Source organism: Notamacropus eugenii, chromosome 6 (assembly GCF_028372415.1).
Source record: "Notamacropus eugenii isolate mMacEug1 chromosome 6, mMacEug1.pri_v2, whole genome shotgun sequence".
In the NCBI taxonomy this organism is placed as follows: Eukaryota; Metazoa; Chordata; class Mammalia; order Diprotodontia; family Macropodidae; genus Notamacropus; species Notamacropus eugenii.
The window spans coordinates 2,644,005-2,660,650 of NC_092877.1; the positions used below are offsets into that span (position 1 = coordinate 2,644,005).

A 16,646-nucleotide genomic window follows, 5' to 3' on the forward strand; every position below is an offset into this window, starting at 1 on the left:
CCTAATATTTGCCAGGCATACCAAAAGTCTTATGGATAACTCAGAGTCTTAAAGAGAGACAGTAAAGTTATCTATCTTTCTAAAGTCTATTAATCATTTCCTACTCAAAGGTTAATCCAAATCCTCTTTTACATGACCCACAAATCACAGAAACCAAAAGTCTCTTGTTCACACGTGACCTTCAGCAAGAAGCCAGGGGAAATGTGTCTTGGACCATAATGACTAATCAAGGGACCACCAGAAGGAGCTAGGGCACCCACTTAGCTCCATGGGAAGTGACCCCAGCAGAGAAGAACAGGAGCAGATCGTCTAACTATTTGTATCCTAATGGAACCAAAACCATTCTATAGGTGACTATGAGGAAAAGTGTCTAGAGGAGACCAAGCAGGACTTCATAACGAGGGTGATTCAGTGATGTCTAGGGCACAACAGTTCAACAGGACACCTCTGTGAACCTACATTTCCCTCTTCCTTCTCAAAAAAGGCAAGTTTCTTTTTCAACTGCTCGAAGATACTCATTTGGAGACTATGATCAATCAGTCATTGTTGATGGAGATTTGCACCTGGGAGAAAAGTTTTCTGCTTCTTCTGACAAATCCCAGTTTCCCTCTGCAGGCAGTGTCAGCCTTCCTGGAGATGACATGATAATCACACCTGTTGGGGGGAGGTGGGGGAATGAGATCACACATGGATAAATTTATAACCCTGGCCGTGGCTATCTCCCATGCACATATGCCCATACCCTTGATTCAAATCTAGCTTCAGATGCTTAATAACAGTGTGACCCTGGGCAAGTCATTTAACCTGTCTGCCTCAGCCTCCTCAACTGTAAAATGGGAATAGTAACAGGAATCATGCCAATAACAGGGAATAACAACCCCTCCCAGAGCTGTTGTGAGGACGAAATGATACCATATTTGTAAAGTGCTTAGCACAGTGGCTTGCACATAATAAAAGCCTATAAACATTTATTTCTCTTTTCATGCCTTTTTGAGTCACAGGTGTGCATAGACTGGCAGCTTTCTCAATCATATAGAAGATTCTGGAAGAAACAAGTAGGATAAGGAGAAGTTACATATTTCTTTGCACTCAATTCCATCTTTATGCAACTATCTGGTGACAACAAATTTCAACCTGCTGTAGCAACAGAATGGAAAGCATCCTAAGAGAGTGGAAAGTTACTATGGGGGTAGAGATTCTGGGTCAGATATAGATAGTGGATTTCATATTTTAAAATTTTGAGCAATTTTCCATTTCATCTCTTATACTAAATTAAAGCTGGCCAGAGAGATGGGTTATACTGAGAGCCACAGCGGAGTGGGGGGAAGAAGCAGCTTAAAAAGTTACAAGCTTTACTGCCATCTCGTGTCCATTATTAAAACTACAGCATATTAGAAAGTACCTATTCTAAGTATATTTCAGGGAGACAGAGAAAGGACTGCTGACTCAAATAGCACACCACCTAGTGGCTAATTTCAGATATTCCGTTCAGCTAAATAAAACCCTTAGGAATTAACACCATGGCAGGAAGTCTTCTCATGTTTAAGGAAGGTAGCATGAAGCCAAGAAATGTGTCAGTGTGGTCACGGAAGGTGTGACCATTTCATCCTGGAAAATGTTTTAGATAGTTTTGAAACATACAACATTTTCTTTACTGAAGAATTTTTTAAATATTTTTTTTGAAAATTGTTCTTTCTTCCTTTCTATTCAACTTATTTTCTCAACTGGAATTATTTTGCTCCAATCTATTTTTTTTTCCTTTCTCCCGTGGGATTTCCCCTCCCATGACTGACCCAATATATCTCATGTGATTCCAAATACATTATGTTTGTAAATGGCATAATTTGTGCATTATATCTATTTCCTACACTTGTAAAATAGTACGCTTACTGTTATAATAAATGCATGTGGAACTGAATTTATTTCCAATATTTCTGTTATAAACTCATTTTCATTATGTGCTATTTAATTACAGTTTTTATATTTGCAGGACTCTTTATTTGCTACTTTGCTCTAAACTGCTGCTCTCATATGTATATTTTATTTCATGCTTACTTGCTTTTGCAATATTTATTTACTGGACACAGTTTCTTTGCAAACTGCAAGAAACAGTTGATCATTCCCAAATTCTAATGTGGAAACAGTTTCTTTGGAAACTGGTCATTAAAATTCCTTTACGGAAGAGTATTTACTTAGACAACATCAAGTTATAAAAAGCAAACAAAGGTTCTCTTGCAAATGGATATTCAATCAGATTTTAAGTAGAAACAACACCTAAGATATAAAACAAGAGTTTTGATGGGAAACAAATACTAAGGGACTAACTTACATTTCTATGGAATCTAGGGACAGGAAAATCCAAAAATATGTGACAAGAATGCTTGTAAAAATTAGACCCAGATGGCTCTGGAGGAGAACGTGAGGCTGGTGGCTTTGCACAGCCCTCCCTCACTTAAATCCAATTCACCTCCAGGTCATGGCATCACCTCCCTGATGTCATGATCCCCTTCAGGAACAAAGGACAAAGAGCAAACAGCAGCCCCATAAGTGCTTTTCCTGTGTGCAACTCATAGCAAGGGTCAACCTGCGGCTTCCTACATGTACAGTGTGGGCAATCCATAGACAGGGAACATCCAGGTTCCACTAGGGTTCAACAACAAATTCTGATTCAAAAATATTTATTAAGTTACAGACCCAGTGCTTGAGACTGCAGTTTTAAAGACATAAAAGAATTCAGTCCCTGCCCTAAAGGAGCTTACAATCTATAAGGCAGGATGCAATATGCACAGAGATCAATATAATGTGGGCCAGATGTAATCAAGGAAGAAGAGAAGTAACATGAAGGAAAGGGAACTGGCCTCATATTTCTTTGATGTTCACAGATTAGTATAAGAAGAAATATTAGAAGTCTCTAAGACTCAGACGACTTAAAGCAAGGAAAGAGAACAGTTAGGTGGCACAGTGGAGAGGGCACTGGATCTAGAGTCAGGAAGACCCAAGTTCAAATCCTGTTCAGACATTTATTGCCATGTGACCGCGGATAAGCCCTTTAATTTCCTTGGCTTTAATTTGCTCATCTGTAATATGGAGAAAATAAAAGAACACAGCTCAAAGAGCTATTTGTGAACAACAACTGAGATGAAGCACGAAAAATTCATTGGCCAAATTCAGTGTTACCTAAATGCAAGTATCATTACAGTTATTTGCATGAGGTCCCATGACTACTAAATAGATGAGCCAAGATTCAAACTCATATCATTCCTCATTCCACTGTACCACACTGCCACCAAGAAATGCAAGATGGAAAATATAAGCATTAATTTATATGCCCACACACAATCATATGCACTTAAATATATATCTAAAAAAATGAAATGTGAAGCAAAACTTATATGACCAAAATAAAACAAACTCTCCGTGACCTTTGTGTTCACAGACAACCATATTGAATATTTCTTGAATGCTATCATTGGTAAGAGTATTTATTGTGTTGCATTCGGTTCTAGGTTCACCCATTCCAGCTCAAGGTAAATTAATGGCAGGTAGTCTTACATAACTCTCATGCCTCTCCTTGTTGCAGTGCCCTGACCCAAAGTTTCCTCATGGCATTCTTCACTTCAGCATTCCTCAAGGAATAGATGACTGGGTTCAGGAGGGGAGTGATCACTGTGTAGAACACGGCCACCATCTTGTCCAAGGAGCACGTGGTGTTTGGCCGAAGGTAGATAAACACACAGGGCCCAAAGAACAAGATGACCACAGTGATGTGGGAAGCACAAGTGGAGAGGGCTTTCTGGCGTCCTTCCTTGCTGTGCCCCCTTAGGTGGAACAAGATAACACTGTATGAGCTCAGGAGAATGATGAAGCTCACCACTGACAGGCTCCCCCCATTAGCCACAATAAACAACCCAGTGAAGAAGGTGTCAGTGCAGGCAAGTTCCAGCAGAGGGAGCACATCACAGAAATAATGGTCAATCACATTAGGGCCACAGAAGGGTAAAGGGATTAGGAGGAGAATTTGGGCAGTGGAGTGCAAAATACCACCCAACCAGGCTATCCCCACGAGGAGGTCACAAATCCGATGGTTCATAATGGTCACATAGTGCAGAGGCTTACAGATGGCCAAGTATCGGTCATAAGCCATTACTGTGAGTAGAAACATCTCAATGCCACCAAAGAAATGGATGAAGAACACTTGTGTGATGCAGCCTTCTAGGGAGATGGATTTCCTCTCAACAAGTAAATCAGCAATGAGCTTGGGAGAAGTGGTGGAGGAATAACAGATCTCCACAAAGGAGAGGTGGCTGAGAAAGAAATACATGGGGGTGCCAAGACTCTTGCTGAAGTTGACAGTCAGCACAATTAGGGAATTCCCCAACACAATAGCCATGTACAAGAACACAAACAGCACAAAGAAAATTTTCTGAATCTCAGGACTGGGAGAGAGTCCTAGAAAAATGAATTCTGTCATATTGCCAGTCTGCACCATGACTTCTGGTCCAAGAGTTTGTACCAGAGCACACAGTTTTCAAGGTGACTTTGGGCACTAACTTATTCTACTCAAAGGTCCAGAGTAGAAACAAGAGTGATGAGGAAAGGGGTCCCCAAGGATCGCATAGACAGTGCAAGAAAATAAGCTGTAAGGTAAATATAACAGAACAATAATAAAAACCCAAGGAAGGGCAAAGGATGATGAACAAGAAGACGCTGATGTAACCATATAAAATTTCAGATCAATGGATGAAGACAAGGGCTGAAGAGTTGGTCTTTCAGAAAGGGGGATAAAATTGGGGAAAGAAGTCCTTAAAGGGTGATGTGCAAATGAGCCAGAAGGAAGGGATGACTCTTAGGGCTCCAGCCACTCTCGAGTTTTTAATTCTGCTTTTCTGATCTTTCAGATAGAGCTGCTGTTCCTGGGCAACCGTGGATCGTGGACAGGTCCCCAGGTGAAGGATCATCTGCAATAATACAAACCAATAAACCTTCTCACTGAAAGCAGTAAGCAATGTTGTAGGATTAGGAACTAAAAGAGACTTTAGAGACTATCTCTTTAAAACCATCTCTTTTGCAGAGAAGCGAGGGGTCAGGGAAGTGCAGGGATGTTCACAATGTCACACAGTTATGGGATTCTCCTCATAACAGCCTAATGAAATGAGGAATAAAAATATCTCCCATTATGCCCCATTATTATCCACATTTTATTGAAGAGGCAACTGAGTCGCAGTTGAGATTGAAAAGCAACTGATTTGACCTTAAGACCACTGCTCTTTCCAATGTATGATGCTGCCTTGCCCTCTATAATAGGAATATTATTATCTCCTCTCTCACAAATCCCTGAGAGGTGGCCCTGGGCAGATCATATGATCTCTCAGTGCCCCAGACTGCTTTCTGGAACTATGGTTTACAGAGTTGACCCCGATCTGCTTGGAGACGAGTTTCTCAATGGAAGTATTCCGCTGCCAATGAAATCACAGGTCTAGTTAAAAAGTAATACCAATAATAACATTATACCTAAGGAGGAAAATGGAAGGCTACAAAATATCCAGAGAAGGACAACCAAAATTTTGAAGGGCCAAAAGTCTTCCTCATATGACGATAAGTGGAAGGAAACAGAGATGGAGAAGAGAAACATCATGGAAACTGTCTGCAAATATCTGAAGGTCTGTCATCTTTCAGGTTTGATTCTAAAAGGCAGAACCAGGAGGAATGGATGCAAGATGTAAAGATGCATATTTACACTCAATGCCAGGAAAACTGAAGCCATCCAGAAGTAGACTGGATGCCTCAAGGAGCCCCCTCCCCTTTGAAGTTCTGTAAGCAGAGGCTGATTGACCACTTCTTGCGGTGTAACAGTGGGGACTACTTTTACGTATAGGGTGGATGAGATAGATGCTGAAGTCCATTCTGACTCGTGAATTCTGCGAATTTGGCATTCCATGACTAAAGTTCTAGTTTTCTTTGCAAGCCTCCGTTATCAAGAAGTAATAGTAAGGAATGTCTTTGTCCTCAGTTATAGCTTTCCCGTTTCACAGAATGTCAGGATTGAGAACAAGAAAATGTGTTAGATATCATCTACATCAACCTCCTTTATTATACAAATAAGGAAGTCAAAGTCAAAAGTGAAGTTACTGACCCAAACGTCAGGCACATGTAAGAAAATTACAGAGCCAAAGTCAAACACAGAAACACTGACTCCAAATCCATTACTCCTCCACTATACCACACAATCTTAGCTAATCAGAGAATCTGAAAGTTGCAGGGAACCTCAGCCACCATTTAATCTAATCCATACCCCAAAAAGAAACATCCACTAGGAGATATCCAAGTGACCATTTGGCCTTTCTTGAAAACCTGCAATGAGGTTGACCCCATCTATTCTATCCTAAAGAAACTCATTACATTTTTTAAGGAAGTTCATAAGGAAGACTATACAGGGATGAGGAACCAAATGTTTGGATTCAGTCAAAGAGTTACTCTTAAGGACCTAGAGGGTCACATGTAACCTCAAGGTATCAGGTTCTCCGCCCTTGGCTTAAAATTTAAAAGGATCTCATACACTACCTGGACCAACCCTCACATTTTACCACTAAGGAAACTGAGGCACAGGGAAATGAGATGTGTTCATCCATCATTGCCAAAGAAGACCATGCCATCACAGAAATTATGACATGACTTGCACTTGACTTTGTTTTAAGGGAGGGAGGGTTGCGCAGGTCACCAGCCTCACTTCTCCCCCGGAGCCATCTGAATCCAGTGACAGATACTCATCAGGATGACTGGAGATGACTCAGGATGAGGCAATTGGGGTTAAGTGACTTGCCCAAGGTCACACAGCTAGTGAGTGTCAAGTGTCTGAGGTGAGATTTGAACTCAGTTCCTCCTGACTCTTGCACTGGTACTCTATCCACTGCACCACGGAGTTGCCCACAGGGAGATTAAGTGAATTGAGGAAGCATTCCCAACTGCGATCTTTAATGGCCTCCTGTATTGCCCCCTTTTCCACACACACTCCAGTCAAGCTAAACCGACCTTCTTAGTACTCCTTATATGCAGAAATCTGTCTCTGGACTCTCTAACTTGCATTGGTTGTCCAGGAACCTAGAATGCAATCCCTGCTCACAATCAACCTTTCCTTCAAGGCTCAGTCAAAGACTATCTTCTCCATGAAACTTCTCTTGACATTCCTCTCAGCTACTTCTGCCTGTCCCTCTCCCAAATGATCTTGGATTTAGGTTTGCATTGTATCCCTCCAAGTGTTTATATTATCTCCCCAAAAGCAGGTAAGCTCCTCAAAGGCAATGGTTCACTTTTTTCCTTGTCTCCCAAGCACCCAAGACAGTATAACGGCACACAGCAGGTGCTGTAAAAATACCTGATTATTTCTTATTCATAGAGGGTAGTCTCTGAGCATAAATGGTGTCACACACACCCAGCCTGGTGAAGATCCTCCAAAGGTGAACTGGGAAAGAACACAAACAGAGAAGAATATCAAAGGAAAAAGGTCTTTTCAGAGGACTGGGCTGGCTAAGTGAGAAGTGCTGCTCTCAGTCTACACTGCCCCTTGGCCCAAGCCTTGCCCTATCTCACCTGGGCCAGAACAAGTCTGAGTGAACTCCTAGCACATTTGAGAAAATACCTCAAGGTACTCTCTAGAAATTTGGAAAAGTTTATGAGATCTTGCTTCCAGCCCTAAGGCCTTAAATTTATTCATGTGTGGGCATGGACTAATAATCAGAGCTGGAAGAGACTCTTGATGGTTACGATGACTTGGCATTCCATTGCTCCCAGCCCTGCTTCCCCACTGGTGTTGGGGGAAGGCCCTGGTGGGGAAGGAGAAACCAAGCCTGCAGCTTTTGAATCACCTGTAAACTGTCACGTTCTTGCTACCTAGGGGAGGAACTGAGAGCCAAGTGCCCAACTTCTTTTGCTGAGATGGATCTATCTGGATTGCCTTAGTTGCCTATGAAAGTGATTGCTGATCTCCAGGGATCGGCGCAGGAATGTTCTGCTTCCTTGGCGTACTTATAATAAAATCTCTTTAATTTTCTTTGTGTTTGCCTCATTAATCAGGGCGAAAGCACAAAGGAAGACTTCCTTTCAATGAGGTCACCCTAGAAATTACCTAGTCCATGCCTCCTACAGATTCATCCAACAAACACTTATTAGTAACTTGCTGTGTGCAAGGTGAGGTTTTGCTGGTCTCTGGGGATACTCTGGGGATACTAAGACAAAACAAAATAACCCCTGCTCCCAAGTTCTACAAAAGGAGAAACTGTGAAGAGAAGTGAAATTACTTACCCAAGGTCACACTGGTAATAACTAGCAAAGACAGGATTCTAAATCACAACTTCTAGCCCTAACTGGACAGTTCCTTCACTATGTCACATACACAGTAGTCAACCTTTCTCTGAGTAGAAACCTTCACCGGAGGAGCGTTATTGAGAAACATAGCAAGAAATAGGAATCAGGAGAACATTTCTGTCCTGAGATCCCAGTAAGAAAATGATAATTTCACAAAGAACCAAGATCTCATGCTGGGTTAGTTCACCAATAAATCAAAGAATTTTATTAAAAAAAAAAACAGGCTTAAACAAACACTTTGACTACTGTCACTAGCCAATCATGACAAGAAATGAATAATATTTATCTTCTTATCCCTCCCAGAGATGCCTGAGAGAAGAGCAACTGCTCAAGTTCATTGATTTCTAGAAGGAAGGATGTGGCTGACATCAAATAACTAAAAGGTATCCTCTCTGACCTTTTCTTTATTGGCCACGTGATCTGAGAGAGACTCAGCTGAAAGAGACTGCACCTCTCTGTTAGTGAGTGGCAGGGAAGTTAACTAGAGCACTCTGGGCATGCCAACTAAGTAAGGACTAGGTGCCTAAGGACATCCTGCCTATTCCCCCCTTAGGGGGTGGATTTAGCTAAGCCAATTCACCACCTCCCCCCTCAACAAGATGCAAGCTACAGCATCACCTAGGCCTTAGCACATTCTCCTCAAAAGGCTACTGACCTTTAGAAGGATCAAAAGCAATTATTTCTACACTGAGGAAGCCTTAAGTTTATGAGACAGAAAACTGAAATCAGGGAATTGAGGTCCCTGAGGCTTTCTTCCAATCCCTATGAAAGGCCTGTCCCCAGTAGACTAAGGGGAATTTAGAGATTAATTAGTCCAATCACAAATCCTGGACTTCTACCAGGGCACCATCTGATGAGTCCCTTCCTCCTCCCTCAGAATCAGAATGGGGAAAGGGTTCCTCTCCCAATCTGTGCCACACTTCACCCTCAGATGGCCTCATGGTGCTGACTGAAAAGCTATCATGACTTCTTGGGCCTACCACATACACCGTAATTTGCCTTTGCATCACACATACACAGGAGCATTCACACACACACACACACACACACACACGTGTGTGTGACACACACACCAAGAAGGGAGGGCGAGAGAGAGAGAAAGAGAGAGAGAGAGAGAAAGAAAGAGAGAGAGAGAAAGAGAGAGAGAGAGAATTCATAATATTCTATGGATATTAGCCTATATTTGGCCAGAAACAAATATTTCACTCAACCTCCACTGGACGTGCTCCTAGAACTGGCAAGTGCTAACACTAGGAAAGATCTTACAGACCTTTTAGTCCAGGCGTGTGTTGAAGACAGTTCAAAGTGGCTAAGATGGGGCAATTGTTAAATTGCCAGAGTGAACAGACACCTCATAAATCAGCAAGTAGTACAGATCAGGATTTAATGTAGTTTAATTGCTTCCCTGGACCTAAGAAAACGATGAGGAAAATAAGTGTCTGGAACTTGATTTGCACTCAGGTCTTCTTGACCTCAGATTCCAATCACTATCTACTGTGCCATCTTGCAGTCAATCTCAATAGGCTAAATGCGCAACCAAATCTATTAAGAAGAAAATTAATAAGGATAAAAGCCTTATACTAAGGTCCCAAAAAAATCAATTTCACAGGTATATGGAGTGAGACACATATCAAAAAAAGCAGTTCAATTGAAAGAGATCTGGAGACTTTAGCTGGTTCAAGCTTACTAAGAGTAAAGTGGCAGACAAAGGAGCTCTTGCTATCTTAGGATGAACCAGAAATGGAAGAATATCTGAGATTGCGTTGGGGTGGGCGATGACAGCCTTGCCACTGTCATACACCCTGCACACATCTGAAGCACTGAGTTCAATTCTGGGATCTCTCCTTTAGAAGGAGATGGATACAATGAAAGAGGGCAGGAAGAGATCACGAGAGGGACATGAAATTATGAGGACACTTGAAGGACCTGAACATGTGCAGCCTAGGGAAGATTAGGGATGGGAAATAAAAATAAGGGAAGAGAAGAGAAGGAAAGAAAAAGAAGGGAAGGGAAAAGAACAGAAGGGAAGAAAAGAGAGGGGAAGGGAAGAAAAAAGAATGGAATGAAAGAAAAAAGAAGGGAAGGGAAGTGGGGGGAAGGCAGGGAAAGGGGCAGGACGGCAGGGTAGGGCAAGGAAAGGAAAATCTCTCAGAACCTTTCTCTCTTCACTCTCAAATCCATTTACTATGAGGCTACTTTGGACATTCCAGGACAACATTTGCATTGTCTCCTCTCCCCCGACCACCGAATATTCATTTAAGAAAATCCGGGATGTTATCTTACATTTGATCAGAAACAAGTGGTATAACGGCATGGATTTTTGGGAGAACTCCCTGTAATCATAATAATAAATGAAATGTACTTAGCACCTCAAAGTTTTGCAAACCTCGTACAGAAATGATTTCATCTGAGCTTTGTAAAACAAGGCTCTGAAATAGGTACTGTAGATAGTATGAGACATTGTATAGATAAGGAAACTGAGGCTGAGAGAGGTTCAGTAACTTGGGCATCATGGGCACACAGTATGTGAGACATCAAGAGATCAAAAATCAGTCCATTGGACTTGCTAGACTCTTTCAAACTCTATCCATTATATCCCATTCTTGGGCAGAGAATGATAGAGTTACTTACTTAAATCACAGTGACTTAGTGCCTACTCTTGAAACATGACTTGCCCTCCTCCGCTGGTGTCAACAAGCAAATAGGTGGAATAAATGATAGGGTTAAAGGTGGATAAATTGGAAGATCTGAGTTCACGTCCTGATGCAGACGCTTCTCCATGGAAGGTAACTTTGGAAAGTCACCTAACCATTCTCAGCCTCAGTTTCCTCATTTGTAAAATGGGCCTCCAGGTTTGTTGGTAGAATCAAATGAGATGACATATGTAAGGCATCTTATGAACCTAAAGAACTCTATTTACTGTTAATAAAGAGCTAGTTACCATCGTTATTATTGACACAACTGGTCCTAGAATCCATCTCTTCCAATTCTATGTTCTTTTGTGGTTGACGAAGGACTGAAATTCCCTGAACCTCACCTACCCAAATATCTCAGAACTATGTCAATGGATTCAGATTATCTGCTAAAGGTCATTTCTTCTCCCCCTGAGGAATAAACCTAGAGGCTTGGTTTAGGGCATTGAGCTTTTCTTTAAAAATAATCATACCTTTTATATAGTTTTATAGTATTTCAGCAGTTTTGCTTTTTTGGAAGCAAAGTTAAGTGACTTGCCCAGCATCACACAGTTAATAAGGGTCTCAGCCCAGATTTGACCTCAGGTCCTCCTGACTCTAGGGCTGGTGCTCTATTCATTGGGCCAACCATCTGCCTCAAGTTTGGCAAAACACTTTGCAAGCATTGACTCCTTTCATCTTCACAACAATCCTGTAAGATAGGAGTTACTGTCACCCCCATTTTACAGGTGAGGAAACTGGGGCAGGCAGAGGGTTCAGTGATTTGCTCAATATCACCCAACTAACTGTTAGGTGTCAAAATGGACTTGAACTCGGGTCTTCATAACTCCACATCCAGAGAACTATTCATTGTTCCACACAGCTACCTTACCTGCCAAGCCCTTTAGTTTGTTTTGTTTAAATACTATCTTGCTATTCATGTTTCTCACTGAATATATTTTCATGAGTATTGATCGGTCACTTACAGACATGAAACACCTCATAAGTGTTTTTCCTGGGTACTAACTGACAAGGGTCAATCTCACATTTACCACATATCCTGGGTCTACAATCCACATGCAAAACCATATCCAGGCCCCTCTAGGGTTCAACAACAAATCCTGATCCAAAAACATTGATTTCTTAAGTTCAAGACCCAGTACTTGACACTAGAGTTATAAAGACATAAAAGCATTCAATCCCTGCCTTCAAAGAGCTTACAATCTACGAGGCAGAATGCAATAAGTAAACGGAAAAATATAATGAAGGGCCAAGTGTAAGTGAGGTACAGGGGGCCATCTCAGTCATACTGGGGTGATCTCTATCTTACCACTGGATCCAGATATCTCCAGAGGAAAAAGTGAGGCTGGTGACTTTGCACAGCCCTTTCTCATTTCAATCCAATTCACTTGCAAATCATAACATCATCTTCCAGATGTCTTGGTCTGCTTCAGGAAAAAGGACAAACCAACCTGTGAGTAGCCTGTGCTGTCCCGCTGGGGAAGCACCTCGGCAGTCCTAGTTGGGCAACCATGCTCTTTCCTTCTTTCCTTTCTCCTTTCCTTTCCTTCCTTTCCACTCCCATTCCTTTCCCTTCCCTCCTTCCACTCCTTCTGTCCACATGGGGTAAAATGCATTTACCTAGGGGTGCTCTGTCTAAAGGAATATAAATTTTGATGGCTGAAACCTAGCAAGATACATTAGCAAGGTTCCTTTCTAAAAAACCATGCCTTAAACCCAACTCACTCTGGCTCTCATTGATTGGTCAACAAGAGGTCTCAGACGAAGCACAACTTTGTGATCATTGTTGGGACCCACATGACTCAGAGAGAATGTAAATAGTAATCGTTTCTGTTATGGTCACAAACCCTGAAAGTCTTCACTCCCAGACTGATTTTTTTTCATTAGGGGACAATTTTTAAAAAGAGGCCACTGCTTGGCTCATTTGACTAGCCTTAATCACTAAATGGCCATTGCCTCACTCACAGTGAGAATTCACAAAGAACTTAGCATCAAAGGAGCCATCTGCAGAAATACTGATCTATATTTCACCACTTACATCCAATTCCCTCACAAGTCATGGTCCTCTTCCAGAATGAAGGACAAACAACAAGAAGAACAGCATGGTAGAAGAGAGCCAGGGTGAAGAAGAAAGGGATTTGACCTCGGGTTTCTTTGATGTTCATAGAACATTAGAATGAGGAGAAGGCTCAGACATCTCTAAGACTTTGAAGACTGAAGTCCAGGAAGGGGAACAGTTAGGTGCCACAGTTTAGAAAGCACTGGATCGGGAGTCAGGATGAACCAAACTCAAATCCTGCCTCACATGGCTATTGCTAGGTGACCCTAGACAAGTCCTGTAACCTTTCTTATCCTCACATTGCTTATCTGAAAAAGAGAGATGATAAAAGAGGCTAACTTACAACTTGTTAGAGGCATCAAATGAGATGAAACACGAAAATTGCTTGGCCAAATTCAGTGGAATCTGAATACTAGTATCATTGCTATAAATTTCCTGGGGTCACACAGCAATTAAATGGGTGAACGAAGATTGAAACCCATATCACTAGTCTTTCCACTGTATCACACTATCACCAAGAAATGCAAGATGTAAAACACAATCTTTACTTTACATGCCCACACACAATCACATACATTTAAGTGGATATTTAAATAACTGAAATCTGAAGGGAAACTTATATGAGCAAAATGAGAAATTCTCCATGACCTTTCTGTTCACAGAAAGGCGTTTTGAACATCTCTTGAAGTTCTGTCATTGGTAAGAGTATCTATTGTTGGTATGTGGTTCTACTTCTCCTAGCTTCACCCATTCCAGTTCAAGATAAATTAATGGCAGGCAGTATTACATAACTCTCATGCCTCTCCTTGTTTCAGTGCCCTGACCCACAGCTTCCTCATGGCATTCTTCACTTCAGCATTCCTCAAGGAATAGATGACTGGGTTCAGGAGGGGAGTGATCACTGTGTAGAACACGGCCACCATCTTGTCCAAGGAGCACGTGGTGTTTGGCCGAAGGTAGATAAACACACAGGGCCCAAAGAACAAGATGACCACAGTGATGTGGGAAGCACAAGTGGAGAGGGCTTTCTGGCGTCCTTCCTTGCTGTGCCCCCTTAGGTGGAACAAGATAACACTGTATGAGCTCAGGAGAATGATGAAGCTCACCACTGACAGGCTCCCCCCATTAGCCACAATAAACAACCCAGTGAAGAAGGTGTCAGTGCAGGCAAGTTCCAGCAGAGGGAGCACATCACAGAAATAATGGTCAATCACATTAGGGCCACAGAAGGGTAAAGGGATTAGGAGGAGAATTTGGGCAGTGGAGTGCAAAATACCACCCAACCAGGCTATCCCCACGAGGAGGTCACAAATCCGATGGTTCATAATGGTCACATAGTGCAGAGGCTTACAGATGGCCAAGTATCGGTCATAAGCCATTATTGTGAGTAGAAACATCTCAATGCCACCAAAGAAATGGATGAAGAACACTTGTGTGATGCAGGCCTCTAGGGAGATGGATTTCCTCTCAACAAGTAAATCAGCAATGAGTTTGGGGGAAGTGGTGGAGAAATAACAGATCTCCACAAAGGAGAGGTGGCTGAGGAAGAAATACATGGGGGTATCAAGACTCTTGCTGAAGTTGACAGTCAACACAATGAGGGAATTCCCCAACACAGCAGCCATGTATAAGAAGAAAAACACCATAAAACAAATTCTCTGAATCTGAAGATTGGGAGAGAGTCCTAGAAAGATAAATTCTGTCACATTGCCAGTCTGCACCAGGGCTTCTGGTCCAAGAATTTATACCAGAGCACACAGTTTCCAAGGGGTCTATGAGCATTAACTTATTCTACCCAAAGGTCCAGAATAGAAATAAGGGTGGTGATCAGAGGAATTCCCAATTATCACAAGACAGGATAGGAAAATAAGCTGTGAAGTAAATATAACAGAGGAGTGATTAAAAAAAAACACAAGGAAGGACAAAGAATAGCGAACAAGAAATCACTGTAATGTGACCATGCAAATATCTGATCAATTAACCAAGACAAGGGCTGAGGAGTTAGTCTTTCAGAATGGTAGATAAACTTGAGGAGAGAGGTCCTTTAAAGATGATGTCTTGTACAAGTGAACCAGAACGCATGGATGACTCTTAGGGTTCCAGCTTCTCTCTACTTTTTAATTTGGCTTTTCTGATCTTTCAGATGGAGCTCCTGATCTTGGGCAACCATGGGTCTTGGACAGTTCTCTGGGTGAATGATCATCTGGAAAAATAAAAAGCAATAAGTCCTTTTACTGAAAACAGTAAATAATGTTGTAGGATTAGGATTTGGAACTAAAAAGACTTTAGAGATTATCTCTTTAAAACCATCTCTTTTGCAGAGAAGCCAGGGGTCAGTGAAATGAAGCAATGTGCCCAGTGTCACACAGCTATGGAACTCTCCTTATAACAGACTAATGAAATGAGGAATAGAAATATCTCCCGTTATGTCCCATTATAATCCACATTTTCTTGAAGAGGCAACCAAGACTCAGTTGAGATTGAAAAACAGCTGCCTTGACCTTAAGACCACTGCTCTTTCCAATACATGATGCTGCTTTGCCCTCAGTAATAGGAACACTATTATTTCTCCTCTCACAAATACTTGAAAGGGGACCCCAGGCAGATCATATGACCTCTCAGTGCCCAAGAATGCTCTCTGAAACTATAGTTTTCAGAGCTGACACCAATCTGTTTTGAGAGAAGGAGCTCCTCACTGGAACAATATTCCTCTATCAATAAAATCACAGGTCTGGTTAAATAATAATTATAATAACACTGTACCACAGGAGAGAATTGAAAGGCTAGAAAGTATCCAGAGAAGTACAGCTATAATTTTGAAGGGCTAGAAGTCCTTGTCACATGAGGAAAATTTGAAGGAACTAGAGATGGAGAAGGGAAACTTCATGCAAACTATCTGCAAATATCTGAAGGTCTCTCATGGCGAGAAGAAATTCAGCTTTTGGGTTTGATTCTAAGAGGTAGAACTAGAAGCAATGGCTGCAAGATGTAAAGATGCTTATAGACACTCAATGTGAGGACAATTCCTGGAGCTGTCCGAAAGTACATTGGATTCCTCAAGGAGCCATGGCTCAGGCCTCTCCCTTTTGGAGTTCTATAAGCAGAGACTGGCTGACCACTTGTTGGGATGTAACAGTGTGAATTCCTTTTATATATAGGGTGCATGAAATAGATGCTGAGGTCCCTTCTGACTCTGGGAATTCTGTGAATTTGGGAAATCCATGACTAATAGAATCTAGTTTTCTTTCCAAACCTCTATTATCAGAAATTTCTAAAGAGTGTTTCTGGTCTTAGTTATGTCTCAGTTATAGCTTCCCCATTTCACAGAATGACAGGATTTAGAGCTAGGAAATATAATACCAATCATATACACCAAGATCCCTTATGATACAAGTAAAGAAGTTAAGGCAAAGAGGAAAATTACTCACACAAAGGTCACCACACAGGTAAGAAAATTGAAGAGTCAAAGTCAAACACAGAACCTCTGACTCCAAATCCAAAACTCCTATAGAATAACACACAACCTTAGCTAA

The 16,646-nt window shown here is 41.7% G+C and overlaps 2 protein-coding genes across 2 annotated transcripts; both read right to left on the bottom strand.

Annotated features, from left to right (window-relative positions):
* Window positions 1-3,559: 3,559 nt before the first annotated feature.
* LOC140511587 (olfactory receptor 4X2-like) lies at window positions 3,560-4,489 on the bottom strand. The gene has a single exon (XM_072620741.1). It carries the CDS (start codon window positions 4,487-4,489, stop codon window positions 3,560-3,562), a length of 930 nt encoding a protein of 309 aa, XP_072476842.1.
* A 9,402-nt stretch (window positions 4,490-13,891) lies between these two features.
* On the bottom strand, window positions 13,892-14,852 carry LOC140511030 (olfactory receptor 4X2-like; the record flags this gene model as incomplete). Its single annotated transcript, XM_072619992.1, has 1 exon — window positions 13,892-14,852. A coding segment is annotated over one exon (945 nt), but the record flags the coding sequence as incomplete, so codon positions are not given.
* Window positions 14,853-16,646: the final 1,794 nt, after the last annotated feature.